The 16,580-nt window shown below is 45.9% G+C and overlaps 1 protein-coding gene across 1 annotated transcript in view; it reads right to left on the bottom strand.

Annotated features, from left to right (window-relative positions):
- The window catches only part of PRPH2 (peripherin 2), a 29,902-nt gene that overhangs the window by 10,168 nt on the left and 3,154 nt on the right, over positions 1-16,580 (bottom strand). The window contains exon 2 of the mRNA XM_034991129.1: positions 7,549-8,673. Within this exon, the coding sequence (XP_034847020.1) occupies positions 7,549-8,129 (581 nt within the window). The 5' untranslated portion in view covers positions 8,130-8,673. The remainder of the gene's footprint in view (positions 1-7,548; positions 8,674-16,580) is intronic.

Here is a 16,580-nt window from a genome sequence, read left to right on the forward strand (position 1 = left end):
CCTGAGGGCAGGGCTGTGTCTCCCCCCTCAGACTGGGGCTCCCTGAGAGCAGGACTGTGTCTCGCCCTCAGACTGGGGCTCCCTGAGGGCAGGACTGTGTCTCGCCCTCAGACTGGGGCTCCCTGAGGCAGGGCGGTGCCTCCCCTCAGACTGGGGTCCCTGAGGGCAGGGCTGTGTCTCCCCCTCAGACTGGGGTCCTTGAGGCAGGGCTGTGTCTCCCCCTTCAGACTGGGGCTCCCTGAGGGCAGGACTGTGTCTCGCCCTCAGACTGGGGCTCCCTGAGGGCAGGGCTGTGTCTCCCCCTCAGACTGGGGCTCCCTGAGGCAGGGCTGTGTCTCCCCCTCAGACTGGGGCTCCCTGAGGGCAGGGCTGTGTCTCCCCCTCAGACTGGGGTCCCTGAGGCAGGGCTGTGTCTCCCCCTCAGACTGGGGTCCCTGAAGCAGGACTTTGTCTCCCCTCAGACTGGGGCTCCCTGAGGGCAGGGCTGTGTCTCGCCCTCAGACTGGGGCTCCCTGAGGGCAGAGCTGTGTCTCCCCCTCAGACTGGGGCTCCCTGAGGGCAGGGCTGTGTCTCCCCCTCAGACTGGGGCTCCCTGAGGGCAGGGCTGTGTCTCCCCCTCAGACTGGGGCTCCCTGAGGACAGGGCCGTGTCTCCCCTCACACTGGGGAGACAGTGACTTGGGAAAATGATCATGTCAGAGTTTTCCTGGAAAAACCAACATAATTTAGGAAGTAAATCAATAAAGCAACAAAGAAATCCATAGGGAAATAAACAGTGGAGGGGAGTGGGAAGGCAGGGGTATAACTGATAATGAGTCAATCCCCAACTGGGGATTGTGTCTCCCCTGTCTTCCCTCACTCACCACCTGCAGTACTTTATATCCAGTAACTACTCAAAAAAAAAAAAGAAAATCTTCAAGGAAATACTAATACTGTACTGCTGTATACCAACTGCTCTATGTGCATTAATCCACTTACTCTCTACCGCACCCCTGTCATGTCATTTCTCAGATGAGAAAACTGAGTCTGACAGAAGTCAAGTGAATTGCCAAGGTTCCACAAGTGTCACTCAGCAAGCATTCCAGTTGGGGATTGACTCATTATCAGTTATACCCCCTGCCTTCCCCACTCCCCTCCACTGTTTATTTCCATATGGATTTCTTTGTTGATTTATTGATTTACCTCCTGAATTATGTTGGTTTTTCCAGGAAAACTCTGACATGATCATTTTCCCAAGTCATACATGACTTGGCTATGGGAGAGTATGCTAGAAAACAGGTCTTATCGTAATCAAGACCCTTACAAGCCCTGGTGAGCCCTGAGCAGAGCAAGATTTGTAGCCTGCGAAATACTCTGATATAAATAGCCAGCTCACCATCTAAGGAGCTCTCCTCGCCTGGCTTTGTCTTAAGAGGGTGAGTGGGGCCTTAATCTGTGGTTGTAACCAGGACAAGCACTAAGTAAACAAGGTGATGCTTCTAGAGGAGAGGGAGGGCTAATTCCAGAGATGGGAGACCCCAACAGATCCCAGGCTGGGGGCCCAGGGGAGTCCCAGCCTCCATCAAGCCAGACCTGCCCCCCCACCCCCCGCCATGCTGCCCTGGGCCTTGTCCTCAGGAAGCGCCAGTCTGAGGGGGAGAAACCACACAGCCCTCAAGAAGCCCCAGTCTGAGCAGGGAGATACAGACCTGCCCCCAGGGAGTCCCAATCTGAGAGGGAGACACAGCACAGCCCTCAAGGAACCCCAGTCTGATGGGAGACTCAGTCCTGCCCTCAGGGAGCTCCTAGGCATGGTCTAGTCTTCTTGAGATGTCTGTAAATTGTTCAGGAAGAGTGAACAGAAGCCTGTAGCCTGTGGATTCCCTGAGTGGGATGGGCAAGTGAGAGAGCTTGGTGCCCACTTCTCCTTCAGACTGAGGGCTTCAGGCCAAGCCCTCCTGTCTGACAGTTCCTCGTGCCAAGGCCTCTCACCCCAAGACACTAAAGCTCTGCTCATCCTGAAAGCAGGGCAAAGTTTTAAAGGAATTGTTATAAACTGGCTGAAAACTTCATCCCTCCTCATGTGATGCGTTAAGATACACAGAGCACCCTAGGAAGTGCTCTTGCTAAAACCAAACCTGAATCCAAGCACACCTCAGCCCTAACTACTGGCTTATGGGCAAATGCAGGGGACAGAAGAACAAGTTAGATGACACCACTTGGCTGCAATTGCCCAACTGAGAATGTGAGGAATTCTTCAGGACAAATAGCCCAGTTCCTTCAGTACACACATGGCATGACAGTAACTGTTATAGAGTAAAAGAAGCAAAAGTGATCAAAGAACCAAATGCACAATGTGGGCTTGGTTTGGATCCTGATTTGAACAAACCAACTGTAAAAGATAGTTTGAGACAGAGAAAATTGAACAGACTAGATATTAGATGTTCTTGCTGCTAGTTTTGTTGGGCATGATTACTATTGTGCTTATGTCAAACAAAAACAAAAAGGCAAAAAACAAACCCTCTGTACCTGTTAGAAATGCCTCCTTAAATATTTACAGGTGAAAGGATTTGCTTTAAGATACTCAGAGGGGATAATGGGTGTTTGGGAGGGTGGTATAGATGAAACAAGAAAGCGAAAATGTGTGCATTTGTTGAAGCTAGGAGAAGTGTACATGGAAAGTCATTATAATCTCTCTACTTTTGTGAATGCTTGAAATTTTCCATGATGAAAGTTGAGAAATGCAGTAAAATAAAAGAAGCGCTGTCTGAGAACTACAAACCTATGTCCCAATAACTTGCTCTGAAGATTCAGTCGCTAAGGGAGGCCATCCCTGGACTCTGCTCCTCCCTCTGAGGGCTTCCCCCAGTTATAAGGGAACCTGTCTCCCCACCGTCAGGAGCACCAGGCCAGAGCCAGTGAGAAGGTAAACACACGGGGTAGAGCAGAGCCCAGCCTCGCTTGCCCCAGGCCGCAGGGAGCCTGGGCGGTTTCTCTGGTTTCTGTGCGGCCGCCTCGCGATTATCTGAGACCCGGGCACAGAAGAACTGGAATCCAGTCATAATCCCCAGAAGTTTCTCAAGCCTAGGTCGTCTCCGCCCACACCTTCCACTGTCCCTCTGGAGGAGGACGGCATGGAGGACAAGAAGACAAAGAAAGACAGGATGAGAGAGGACAGTGTGGCCTGGATAATTCAAAGCTTCAGTCAGGGCACAGATTCATCTAACACTGAGGCTGTACAAGGTGACTAACGTCACTGGAAGCAGTACAGTCGAGTGGAAGGAGCAGAATTACAGCCTGGCACCCCATACAACGCAATATGATTCGTCTGTGAAAAGGAAGGATATTCTAACAAACGTGGCAACATGGTTGAACTTGGAAAACATTATGCTAACTCAAAAGAGCCAGGCCCAAAAGGACCAATATTATATGATTTCCTCCTAATGAGATGTCCAGAAGAGGGAGAAGCATAGAGACAGAGAGGAGACTAGTGGTTCCTTAGAGCCAGGCCATGGGAGGCTAGGGAGTGAAAGCCAGAGTGTACGGGGTGTCCCTGCCACACGATGAAAATATTCAAAGGTGGGCTGTGGTATTGACTGGTAGGTAGCACAACTCTGTGAACATGCCAAAAACCATTGAACTGTCCCCCTTTCATTGGGTGAGTTGTAAGGAATGTAAATCATCTCAATAAGCCCCCACTTCTTGCTGTGAGATCCAGCCTGAGGCTCAGATCTCTCATCTATAAAATAGAGAAAAACAACACCTAAAAGAATTATTAAACCCCCCAGGGAGAGGTTTTGTGCAGAATAAATGTGGGACCTGACAACATAGTGATGGGGCAGACTGGGGGTGGGGTGTGGCCAGTGGACTATTTGCTTGGGATGGCTGGGGTGGGGTAGTGGTGCGGGTGGGGAGATTCTAAATTCATAAAAATCTGAGGTGAGGCGCCTGGGTGGCTCAGTCTGTTAGGCATCTGCCTCCCGCTCGGGTCATGATCTCCAGGTCCCGGGATCAAGCCCCACATCGGGCTCCCTGCTCAGCGGGGAGTCTGCTTCTCCCTCTCCCCCTGCCCCTCACCCCTGCTTATTCTCTCTCTCTCTCTCTCTCTCTCTCTCACTGTCTCTCTCAAGTGGATAAAAAAAAAAATCTTTTTAAAAAATCTTCAATTGATATTGTTTAGGCCAGGAGCCTTCTGGAAGCAGTCCTTGTTCTTAAAGATCCCCCTAAGAAATCTCCAAACACCAGCCACCAGCCACCCCTCCATGTTTGCTGGGACCCCAAGCTCTGTGCTCAGTTTCCTGGGGGACCATTGGAGGAGGGGCATAGCTGGGGAGGTTCCAAGGGAGCCCTGTGTGCAGGAACCCAGTTCCACCTCTCAGGACCCGGACTAGAAATGTTTTCTGTAGCCCAGTCCAGCAAGGTGTACATCGTATGGAATGGAGAGAGATGCTCCAGGGGCAGAGCCTGCAGAAAGGACCAGAAGTTAGGCACTAGACACTGCCCATACCCAGGACCAGTATCACTGGAGGAGCTCGGTGCATTTTCTGCAGACTTCCCACCCTCCCCCCTCCAATCAGCTCACTGTTCCTGGGATCCCCTCCCAGAGTCGTCAGGGTCAAGGAGACTGAGGCCCACCCCAGCCTTTTTATTGGCTCCTCTGAATTTGCTGGGGAAAGGAAAAAGAGAAAAAGGTGAAGAATTCCTTTTAAAAAAATCTTGGTGGAAGATGACGCTGCTCCCTGGTCCTGCCCTCCTGCCAGGCCCCACGCCCGCCTCTCTCTGCTTCTGCTGCCTCCGGATCCTCGCCCTGAGGTTGCTGCTGAGAAAAGCCAGAAAAACGTAAATGCTTACCACTTCTCCGTGCTTGGCCTCAAAAAAATAAATACACTTTAGATTGTTCAGAGGAGGATTTGCGGGGGCCTGCTTTGTCAGGAAAACTTAACAGTCCTCCTAAGTAAAGCAGTCAAGATACGAAAAAAAATCTGAGCCTCTGGAAAGGGAGGAAGTGCCACCCCACGCCCAGGGGCCTCCCCTCGCTCACAGGTGTTGTCCACTGGTCATCAGAGTGAGAATTTGTGGAAAGCAGTGACGTGGTCCTCTCTCTACCAGGTTGTGCCCTTAGCAGCACAGGACTGTGACATCATGGGAGGTTTGGGAAAGGAGACAGGCATTTCAGTTCTACCATTGTGTCTTAAGACCAGCTTTGTGGAAAGTGACAGCCAACAGATACATTTTCCACCTGGAAACAGCCTAAGGGAAGTAAGAGAGAGACGGAGACAAAGAGACAGAAGAAAAGCCTCAAAGAAGCCTACTCCAGTGTGGCCAATGGAAGCAAATAAGAACGAACTAAATGCCTGCCTAAGTGTGTCCATTCAGGAAGTGTAATATGATGCACCAATTAAACATGATCACTTTACACAAATACCAGATGATATCACTCACATGTAAAATCTAAAAAACCAAACACACAGAAACAGACTAGACTGGTGGTTGCTGGGGGCGGGGAGAGGGAAGGGGAGATGTTGGTCAAAGGGTACAAACTTCCAGTGATAAGATGAGTAAGTTCTGGGGATCTCCTGCACAGCATGGTGATTATAGTTAACAATACTGTGTTATATCCTTGAAACTTGCCAAGTTCTCACCACAAAAAAGCAATGGCCGTTATGTGCCATGATGCAGGTGTTAGCAAATGCGAACATAGTAAACACTTGGCAATGCGTAAGTGTATCAAATCAACATGTTCTGCACCTTAAACGTACACAATGTTACTTGTCAATTATATTTAAACAAAGCTGGGGGGATATAATGGTTTTGAACATTATGCCAATACTATATTATCAAATTACAAAATGAGGTGCTCAGTTGTATTTATACCATAGTTACACTATTTATTATGTAAATGTTAACAAGACTAAACCAAATGGGGAAAAATTAAAGCCATTAGTCAGTTGTGGGTGAGAATCTGGCTTGAATTCTTTTTCCTGTTTTTGTTTCTCTTAATGTTTTCACTATATTGTGTGTGTGTGTGTGTGTGTGTGTAACTGAGAAACTTTTTTCAAGTCAGTGGGGTTAGGATAGTTTCACTCCCAGCAAGTTGGTATGAAGCACTGAGGTGGTTTGGATCAAGCCTATTGTTTGCCTGAAAATTTAGATATGCCAACCATTGCGAGTAGAACGACCTGGAGAATTTCTCTGTTCTGGGACTAAAGGAGATTTGGGGATTACAGAGTGGCTTTGTAAGTCTCTCCAGTGACTAACTCTGTGCAGAAGGCAATCAAGGAAAATGACAGGAAAAAATGAAAGCCCTTTCTTATTTGCTCACAAAGGCTGTTTCAGCTTCTCCCCCTCTCCCACTCCCATCCCCAAGAATTCTGCTTGTCCCTCCTGTGGCACCTTGTGTAAGTCCTGCCACCTTGTGCTGTCCCTGCAAGACCTGTCACCTAGGAAGGGCAAAGTGGTTTACCAGTCTCTTCTTAACTAGGGATTTGTAGCAGTAATCCCCACCCACAGAGAAAATAGAAGCCCAAGCAGTGACCTTCAGTCTGACTTCCCTTCCATCATCTGGGGTTCCTGGGTGTCATCTGGGCATCAGCTGTGTCCTGCTGCCAGTGTGCCCAGCACCCTGCATGCAAGTCCTCTTGGACTCACCAGCCTTACCCAGGACAACACTGAATGAACAGCTGACCTCTTGCCTCAGCCAGGGAATGGGTTGGATGGGACAGAAAGAAGAGGTGAGGATGAGCCACGGGCTCCGGGCAGGCTGCCCTTTCCCTGGAAAATGACTTGAGACCCATAACCTCCCTACGTTGTAGCTCAGGATTTTATATTTATACACACCACAAATACTTTAGATACGTTATCGTGTCACACTGTCATGATTCAAGAAGTAAACACCAGCAGGTATTTAATGGGCGCCTGCTGTATGCCAGGCTCTAGACGGAGCTAGGGGGTGACCTCCAAGATGATCTATTCCAGTGGATTTGTTTAAAAGATGGGCGAGCAAGGTACCAGAGTGGCAAGTGACTTACCGAAGGTCACAAGCTAATTTACAACACAGCCCAAACTATAGCCTAGACCTCCTGACTACCTTGTCCTCTGCTCTTTCCACCACACCCAAGGACAAACACCTAGAGATGCTCCGAGTCAGAAGGTTGGAAAACAAGGGAACTAACCAGGAAATTTAAGCTTCTGGGACTGAATGCATAAACTTTGAGTGAATAAGACAAAGAGCCAAATAACATCTCAGTATATGTGATCTATGAGTGCCCCATCTCTACCGTATGAAGCAGGCACACTTTCCTGGCTGGGTCTTCCTCCCTGGAGACTCCTATCCATGCAACTTACGTAACTTGACACCTTCCTCCCAGACATTCCTTAGCCAGTCATTAGGTGGAGCATATGATATCGCCCTCTTTATAGGTCAAAAATGTTAGCACATTGGCAATTTCACAGGGGCCACCTGAACCCAGCCTCACACACACACACACAGTACTAAGTTGTGCACACAGAGCACCCCCATGGGCCTCCGAGTCCCCATCTAGCTCTGACCCCAGGACCGGAGACCACTCACTCTTTGACTTCTTTGGACGAAAAGTCCAGGTAGCGATTGCTGATCCACTGAATCTCGAACCAATCTCGAAAGCCGTTGTTGCCACAGCATTTGAACTCGATCTGCAGCATGTCGATGGTCTTCTTCATGAAACACCTGCCAGGCGTGTCTGTGTCTCGGTAGTACTTCATGCCGTTCTTGAGCCCGTGGGCCAGGGTGTTCTCCAGTGAGCCCCGCATAAGGAAGCAGCACAGGGTCACCAGCAAGAGGGCAATGTTGAAGAGGACACAGACAGCCAGGTATGGCTTCAGCCAGGGCTTCCACTTGGCGTACTTGGCAGGGTCCAGGGCATCATAGCAGATCTTGCCGGCCAGAGAGTTGAAGACACAGGACAGCAGCCCCATCCCTATCAAGGAGTTGGGCACAAAATGGCTCTCTGAATTATTCATCACATCGCTCCGCTTCCGCAGTTCGATCTTAAGGAACAGCCCTAGGCTGAAGATGATGATGCCAGCCAACACGGAGAACCAATTCATGAGCCAGAGCCCTTGGGCCAATTTCACCCGCTTCTTCTGGTCAAATTTGACCTTCAGCAGCGCCATGCTTGCCGAGTGCAGTCCAGGCAGCTTCCCTCGGCAAAACTCTCACTCCTGACCTTCGTGAGCCCGGGGGCTGCAAACTCAGGGTCTTGGGAAGGGAGCAGATGGCCCACGCTGCAGGGAGCTTCCCTGGGAGCTGCCCATGTTGAGCCCCTTAGCCTGGGACCCCTGTTAACTTAGTAGTGGTAACAGGGGCCGCAGAGGTGCAGCTCATGAAGGAGCCAGGTCTCCGCAGTGTTCTTGCAGCTTCCTTCCCAGCCAAGCAGGGAGAGCCAGAACGCTGCAGATTAAAAGTAGGGACCACAAGACATCTCGCTAATCTCTTTAGCCAGGCTCATCCCATTAGATAAAGCTGTGCCAGTTTCAGAACATGGCCAAGAGGAGCCTAAAGGGACACACTGCAGCAGAAAGCTCTGGGTTCAGCTTGAGAAATCAGGAACAAGAACAGGACTGGCCAGAGGAGTGGGCTCTCCCTGAGGGCTGGCTCAGATCATGTGGCTCCCCAGAGGCCCGTGTCCAGGTCAAACGCCTTCAAATTTAAAACTTTCTATGGGACAAAAGACATTATTATCCAAGTTGAAAAAGAAATGACAGATTGTGGGAAAACATTTACAACATGTAAAAAAAAAAAAGAACATTTTTTAAAGCTCCCACAATTCCACAATCAAAAGATCAATAATTGACTGGAAAAACAGGTAAGAGACAGGAACAGGAGGTTTATAATAGGCAAACTTGGAAAGTCCAATCTGGAAAAGATGTTCAGTCTGAGTAGAACATAGGGAAATGCAATTAAGATAATAATAAAAGACCAATTTGATCCAGCAGATTGAATATCTGTCAAAATTTTGTCACCAAGCAGTATAAACAAAGATAGAAATGGAGATGTACACTCTTGATGAGTCTGTAAATTTTTTGTGTTTTTAATTGGCAGACTTTATTTCTTAAAGCAGTTCGAGGTTTACAAAAAAAAAAAAAAATTGGGGGACACCTGGGTGGCTTAGGTGGGTTAAACGTCTCCCTTCGGGTCAGGTCATGATCCCAGGGTCCTGGGATCAAATCCCACATTGGGCTCCCTGCTCATCGGGGAGCCTGCTTCTCCCTCTCCCTCTGTCCCTCTCTCTGCTTGTACTCTCTCTCTCTCTCTGACAAATAAATAAAATCTTTTTAAAAAATGCTTAAAAAGGGGGCACCTGAGTGGCTCAGTCGTTAAGCGTCTGCCTTCGGCTCAGGTCATGATCCCAGGGTCCTGGGATCAAATCCCACATCGGGCTCCCTGCTCATTGGGGAGCCTGCTTCTCCCTCTCCCACTCCCCCTGCTTGTGTTCCCTCTCTCGCTGTCTCTCTCTCTCTCTGTCAAATAAATAAGTAAAATCTTTAAAAAAAAAAATGCTTAAAAAAATTGAACAGAAAGTACAGAGAGTTCCCATATACTCCTTTCCCACAACCAGTTTTTCCCATAATTACCATCTTGCATCTGTGTGGTACATTTGTTTCAAGTGATGAACAAATATTGGTATTATTATTATTATTAATTAAAGCCCATAGCTTACATTAGGGTTCGCTTGTTGTACATTCTGTGGGCTTCGCCAAATGCATAATGTCGTGCATCCACCCTTATCAGAGCATACAGAATCATACAGGATAATTTCACTGCTCTTAACAATCCCTATGTTCCACCATTCATTCCACCTTCCCTCCCTGTCCAACCCCAGGCAACCAGGCTCTACAGTTTTACCTTTTCCAGTATGTCATATAATTGGAATTACAGTCTTTTCAGACTGGTTTATTTCCCTTAGCAATAGGCACGTCTTTTTGTGACTTCATCCCTCATCCCTATTTATTGCTGAAGAATATTCCATTAAAATGGATGTGCCATGGTTTATTTATTAATTCACCTACTAAAGGGCATCACGGTTGCTTCCAATTTTTGGCAATTATAAATAAAGCTACCATAAACACTTGTATGCAGGTTTTTGTGTGGTTGTAAGTCTTAAGCTCATTTGGGTAAATATCTAGAAGCACTGTTGCTAGGTCATATGGTAAGACTATGTTTAGCTTTGCAAGAAACTGCCCAATTATCTTCCAAAGTGGCTATACCATTTTGCATTCCCCCCAGCAATGGATGAGAGTTCCCGTTGCTCCACACCCTTGCCAGCATGTGGCTCTTAGCATTCTGGATTTTAAGCATCTCACTGTTGCACACATTTAATGTGCATTTCCTTGATGACATATGATGTGGAGCATCTTTTCATATGTTTATATGCCTTCTTTGGTGAGGTATCTGTCCAGTACTTTTGCCCTCTTTTTAACTTAGTTGCTTGGGGGTCTTTAGACTATAAATTTTGGGAAAGTAATTTATCTACCTCCATTAAAATTTAAAATTCACATTCCCAATGATTCATGCCACTTCTCAACCTGTGCGTATAAGCACGAGAAATTTTAGGAACAAACCAATTTTGTCCTCGAATTCTTGTCCACCTAATGCCAAAAAAAGCTTCATGTTGCCCATGAGCTCAAGGCAGTAAGTGGGTCAGGTCTCCAGCCTGGAACCTCGTTTCTTCCCTTATATGCTTTGGATCCGTGGTCCTCTTTAATATCTCCAAATCACTAAGTAGAATCAAAGGAGTATTTCTCCAAATAGAAGAGTTATGGTAACAAAGCAATAAGTTTTTTCCCCTCCAGCGCAGTCACCTTAGAACAAAACACCTGTTTCATTGCTCCACCCAAGTTTGCACTCCAATTTGGGAGTGGCCAAGGCCCGGTTCTAAGACATATAGGAAAACCAGTCTTGTTATTTTATTGTCGCACCATACTGTGGGTCAAAAACAACATTATGCAGAGTGCTCACTGTCTTAGTGGCCAAGACTTGGGGATGCCTGGGTGGCTCAGTTGGTTAAGCGTCTGCCTTCGGCTCAGGTCCTGATCCCAGGGTCCTGGGATCAAGTCCCACATCAGGCTCCCTGCTCAGCAGGGAGTCTCCTTCTCCCTCTCCCTCTGCAGCTCCCCCTGCTTGTGCTCTCTCTCTAACAAATAAATAAATAAAATCTTAAAAAAAAAAAAAAGCCAAGACTTGGCTTCTAAGCAGCTTTGGATGGTCAAAGGATTTCAACTCTTCACCATCTGAAGAAAGATTGAAAAGAATGTGCTGTAATGCCATCAAAAGGAATGAGATCTTGCCATTTGCAACGACGTGATGGAACTGGAGGGCATTATGCTGAGCAAAATAAGTCAATCAGAGAAAGACATGTATCATATGACCTCACTGATATGAGGAATTCTTAATCTCAGGAAACAAACTGAGGGTTGCTGGAGTGGGGGGTGGGGTGGGAGGGATGGGGTGACTGGGTGATAGACACTGGGGAGGGTATGTGCTATGGTGAGCGCTGTGAATTGTGTAAGATTGATGAATCACAGACCTGTACCTCTGAAACAAATAATATATTATATGTTAAAAAAAAGAAGAAGAAGAAGAAGAAGAAGATAGCAGGAAGGGAAGAATGAAGGGGGGGAAATCGGAGGGGGAGACAAACCATGGGAGACTATGGACTCTGAGAAACAAACTGAGGGTTCTAGAGGGGAGGAGGGGTGGGGGAATGGGTGAGCCCAGTGATGGGTATTAAGGAGGGCACGTACTGCATGGAGCACTGGGTGTTGTACGCAAACAATGAATCATAGAACACTACATCAAAAACTAATGATGTAATACATGGTGATGAACATAACATAAAAAAAAAAATGTGCAGCAGTTTCTGGAGTTTGGCTTTGTTTTTGTTTTTTCCCAAGAGAGAATGTTCAGGAAACCAGAAGCATGACCAGACTCAGACCTCATATGCCCAGAATCTGAAGACAACCGTCCTGAGAGAAAAAGGGGTGTGGGTGACTGTGAAGCTATCTCAGAGAACCTCTTTGGAACATGCATGTGGACAAGAGGAAATCAGAAGGAAGGAGAGGGAGAAAAAAACTGATGTAGAAGCCAGAAACAAAAATTTTAAAATAGCTCTAACGGGATAACCCCATTAGCCAAGGACTTCTTTCTCTGCAATTGACCAGTTGTACAACATGAGGAGCAGAGGGCTAGTCTGTGGGTGCCCCCTCGTGGCCAGAAATATAATGGCTTCAGTGTTTGGAAAAGGGGCATTTCCCCTCTCTGGGCTATTATCTAGAAAGGAAAAAGAGAAAGAACAGACATCAGAAATGTCCCTGGCCAAACCTTTCAGGGAAGAAGCAAGGCAGAATATGGTGAGGATCAAGCAGAGAAAAGTAGACTGCAGAGGAAGGAATAATGAATCTCTGCTGGAGGATGGGGGAAAGCCAGCTCCCTCCCCCACTGGACCAATGAATATGAGTCTAGATTCTATCAATCTAGATAATAGAATAGGTTCATGGAATTAAGGCTGATTCATTTTTCTTTTTTAGAATTCCTTTAATGGTATTTTAATAATGAAATGAAAATAACAAAAGTATGCGATTAAAAAAATAATGAAGGAACCAAAGAGATCATCTCTCTGGACCTCTCAACCAAGGAGGAATGAAGCACAGGTTGGCGCTTTGAATAATTAACTGACTTGTTTTCTTATCCTCTCTCCTTTGATCGTCATCCTTAGTTCCCTTTACCTTCTACTTTTTCCTTCTCTCTTTCTGCATTGTTTCCTTCCTTTCGTTCACTTTTCCTGTTAAATATATCATACATAGAGAAAAGGATAATGTGTAAATGAACATCTATATCCTCTCCCCCACATAAGAAACAATATCACCAATACCAGTGAAGTAGCCTGGGTGCCCCTCTTTCTTTATTCTCAGAGGTAACCTGAGTTTGGTATTTATCCTTCTCTTAATTTTCTTTAGTGTTACCACCATACTTGTATGCTTAGACAATATATCGTTTAGTTTTGCATGTCTTTGAACTTGACATAAATAGAATCATATAAGTATTCTTTTTTTGTCCTTGCTTTTTTCACCCAAACGTTGCATTTAAAATTTTCATACCTCCAGGAGTGCCTGGGTGGCTCAGTTGGTTAAGTGTCTGACTCTTGGTTTCGGCTCAGGTCATGAGATTGAGCCCTGCATCGGGCTCCAGGCTCACTGGTGAGTCTGCTTGAAGATTCTCTACCTCTGCCACTCCCCCTATTCTCGCATGAGCACTCTTTCTGTCTCTCTCAAATAAATAAATAATTTTTTTTTTAAGATTTTTTAAAAATTTTTTTGAGAGAGAGAGAGCAGAGGGAGAAGCAGACTCCCCACTGAGCTGGGAGCCTGACATGGGGCTCAATCCAAGGACCCGGAGATCATGACCTGAGCTGAAGGCAGACACTTAAATGACCGAGCCACCCAGGTGCCCCAATAAATGAACCTTTAAAAATTGTTTTTCATACCTCCAGAAAGCCCACATCTTATAAATGTACAGCTTGATCAATCAGCATTAAATTTTTCATTTGAATTCATCAACATTAATATACAGCTCTAAGTTCATTAATTTTTCTTCTTCAAATATAATTTTTTAAATATTTTATTCATTTTAGAGAGAGAGAGCATGAGTGGGGGGGAGGGGCAGGGGGAGAGGGAGAAGCAAGCAGACTCCCAGCTGAGCAGAGAGCCCGACTTGGGGCTCAATTCCAGGACCCTGGGATCGTGACCCGAGCTGAAGGCAGATGTTTAACTGACTGAGCTACCCAGGCACCCCCAAATATAATTTCTAACATTTTATTTTTAAGTAATCTCTACACCCAGCCAACATGGGACTCAAACCCACAACCCTGAGATCAAGAGTCGCAGGTTCCACTGACTGAGCTAGCCAGGTGCCCCTAAATATAATTTTTGATACAAAGAATACATGTAAGATATATAAATCATAATAATAAATTAAATATTCATCACCCAACTCAAATTTCACAAGGAACTTGCACCTACATATGATTCTTCTCGTCACTTCTCCTCTCATCTCTGATATAGACTGATTGTGTCCCCTGAAAATTCATATGTGAAAGCCCTAACTCCCACCGTGACTGTATGTGTTACCTATAGGGAGGTAATTAGGTTAAATGAAGTCTTTTTTTTTTTTTTTAAGATTTATTTATTAATTTGAGAGAAAGAGAGTGGCGGGGGGAGGGAGAGAGAGAATACTCAAGCAGACTCCCCACTGACCGCAGAGCCCGACACAGAGCTCAGTCCCAGGACCCTGAGATCATGCCAGGTTAATGATAGCATAGGAATAAATAGATAAATAAATAAATAAATGCCCCAGGTTAAATGAAGTCTTAAGTGTGGGGCTCTAATCTGATAAGAGTGGGGTCCTTATAAGAAAATAAAACAAGACGAAATCAGAGAGGGACAGAAACCATAAGAAACTCTTAATCATAGGAAACAAACTGAGGATTGCTGGAGGGGAGGGGGCTGGGGAGATGGGGTAACTGGCTGATGGGCATTAAGGAGGGCACAGACGGGAATGAGCACCGGGTGTTATATAAGACTGATAAATCACTGAACTCTACCACTGAAACTAATAATACACTATATGTTATTTAATTGAATTTAAATTAAAAATAAAAATAATACATTAATTAAAAAAAGAAATAATGCATGTAAAGCTCTTTAGTACTTAGTAGGTACTCAATAAATATTAGTTCCCTTTTCTTTTTTTTTTTAAGATTTTATTTATTTGACACAGAGAGAGAGACCGTGAGAGAGGGAACACAAGCAGGGGGAGTGGGAGAGGGAGAAGCAGGCTTCCCGCCGAGCAGGGAGCCCGATGCGGGGCTCGATCCCAGGACCCTGAGATCATGACCTGAGCCGAAGGCAGACGCTTAACAACTGAGCCACCCAGATGCCCCCTAGGTCCCTTTTCAAAAAAAAAAGAAAAGGGAGAGAAACCAGAACTTTCTCCCCCCAACACAGACTGAGGAAAGGCCATGTGAGGCCACAGCAGAAAGCCAGAAGAGAGGTTTCACAGAAACCAAATCAGCAGGCAACTTCATCTTGGACCTCCAGCCTCTAGAAGTAGGAGAAATTAAATTTCTGTTGTTGAAGCTCCCCAGTCTGTGGTCTTCTGTTACGGCAGCCCAAGCCGACTAAGACACCTTCCCTCCTGCTCAAGAGGTAGCCGTTATTCTGGGTATGTTAACTTTTTTTTTTTCATATAAAAACCATGTAGTGTTTCCCTGCATACATATTTTTGCTTATTTTTGAGATTTGCAAAGTTGTACTCATGCCATACATAGCCTTCAGGACTTTTTTTTCACTCAACATTATTTTTTTTTTTAAGATTTCATTTATTTATTTGACAGAGAGACACAGCGAGAGAGAGAGAGAGAGAGAGAGAGAGAGAACACAAGCAGGGGGAGCGGGAGAGGGAGAAGCAGGCTTCCCGCGGAGCAGGATGTGGGGCAGATGCTTAACGACTGAGCCACCCAGGTGCCCACTCAACAGTATGTTTTAAGAATCATACGTGTTGCTGCATATAATTATAGTCCCTCAACAAGAAATTCCCTTCTATTTCTACTTTGCCAGAAGTTGTGTTCTCATGAATAGATGCTGAATTTTGTAGAAGGCTATTCTACCTCTAAGGTAATCATAAGAATTTCTCCCTTAATCTCTTAATGTGATAAATTAAATCAGTCCTTTTTCCTTTTTTTTTTTTAAAGATTTATTTATTTATTTATGTGAAAGAGCGAGAATGAGAGAGAGATAGAGTACATGAGAGGGGGGACGGTCAGAGGGAGAAGCAGACTCCCCGCCGAGCAGGGAGCCCGATGCGGGACTCGATCCCGGGACTCCAGGATCATGACCTGAGCCGAAGGCAGTCGCCTAACCAACTGAGCCACCCAGGCGCCTGCTTGCTTTTTTTTTTTAAAGATTTTTGTTATTTACTTGACAGAGAGAGAGATAGTGAGAGCAGGAACACAAGCAGGGGGAGCGGGAGAGGGAGAAGCAGGCTTCCCACTGAGCAGGGAGCCCGACGCGGGGCTCGATCCCAGGACCCTGGGATCATGACCTGAGCCGAAGGCAGTCGCTTAACCAACTGAGCCACCCAGGCGCCCCAAATCAGTCCTTTTTCTAAAGTCAGGCTAGCCTTGTCTTCCTAGAATAAACCCTGGTATATTATCTTCATACATACTTCTGGATTTTGTCTACTGATAGAATTTATGGTCTTCACAAATATATTTGACTTAGATTGGCCTATAATTTTCCTTTCTCATGAAGTCCCTATCTGATTTGGGTATCAAGGTTATGTAGCCTCTTGCCATGGACTGGGGGTAAATTCCTTCTTTTTCTATATTCTGGAAGAGTTTGTGCAAAAATGATATTATTTTTTCCTTACATATTTGATAGAATTTACTGTCACACCATTTGGGGCTGATGTTGTATTTGTGGGAAAGTTTCAATTATGGCTTCAACTATTTAATAGTTATGGAACTGTCTGGTTTTTCTGTTTCTTCTGTGGCAACTTGTAGTTTTTTT

Source organism: Mirounga leonina, unplaced genomic scaffold (assembly GCF_011800145.1).
Source record: "Mirounga leonina isolate KUSES-001 unplaced genomic scaffold, KU_Mleo_1.0 Mir_53, whole genome shotgun sequence".
In the NCBI taxonomy this organism is placed as follows: domain Eukaryota; kingdom Metazoa; phylum Chordata; class Mammalia; order Carnivora; family Phocidae; genus Mirounga; species Mirounga leonina.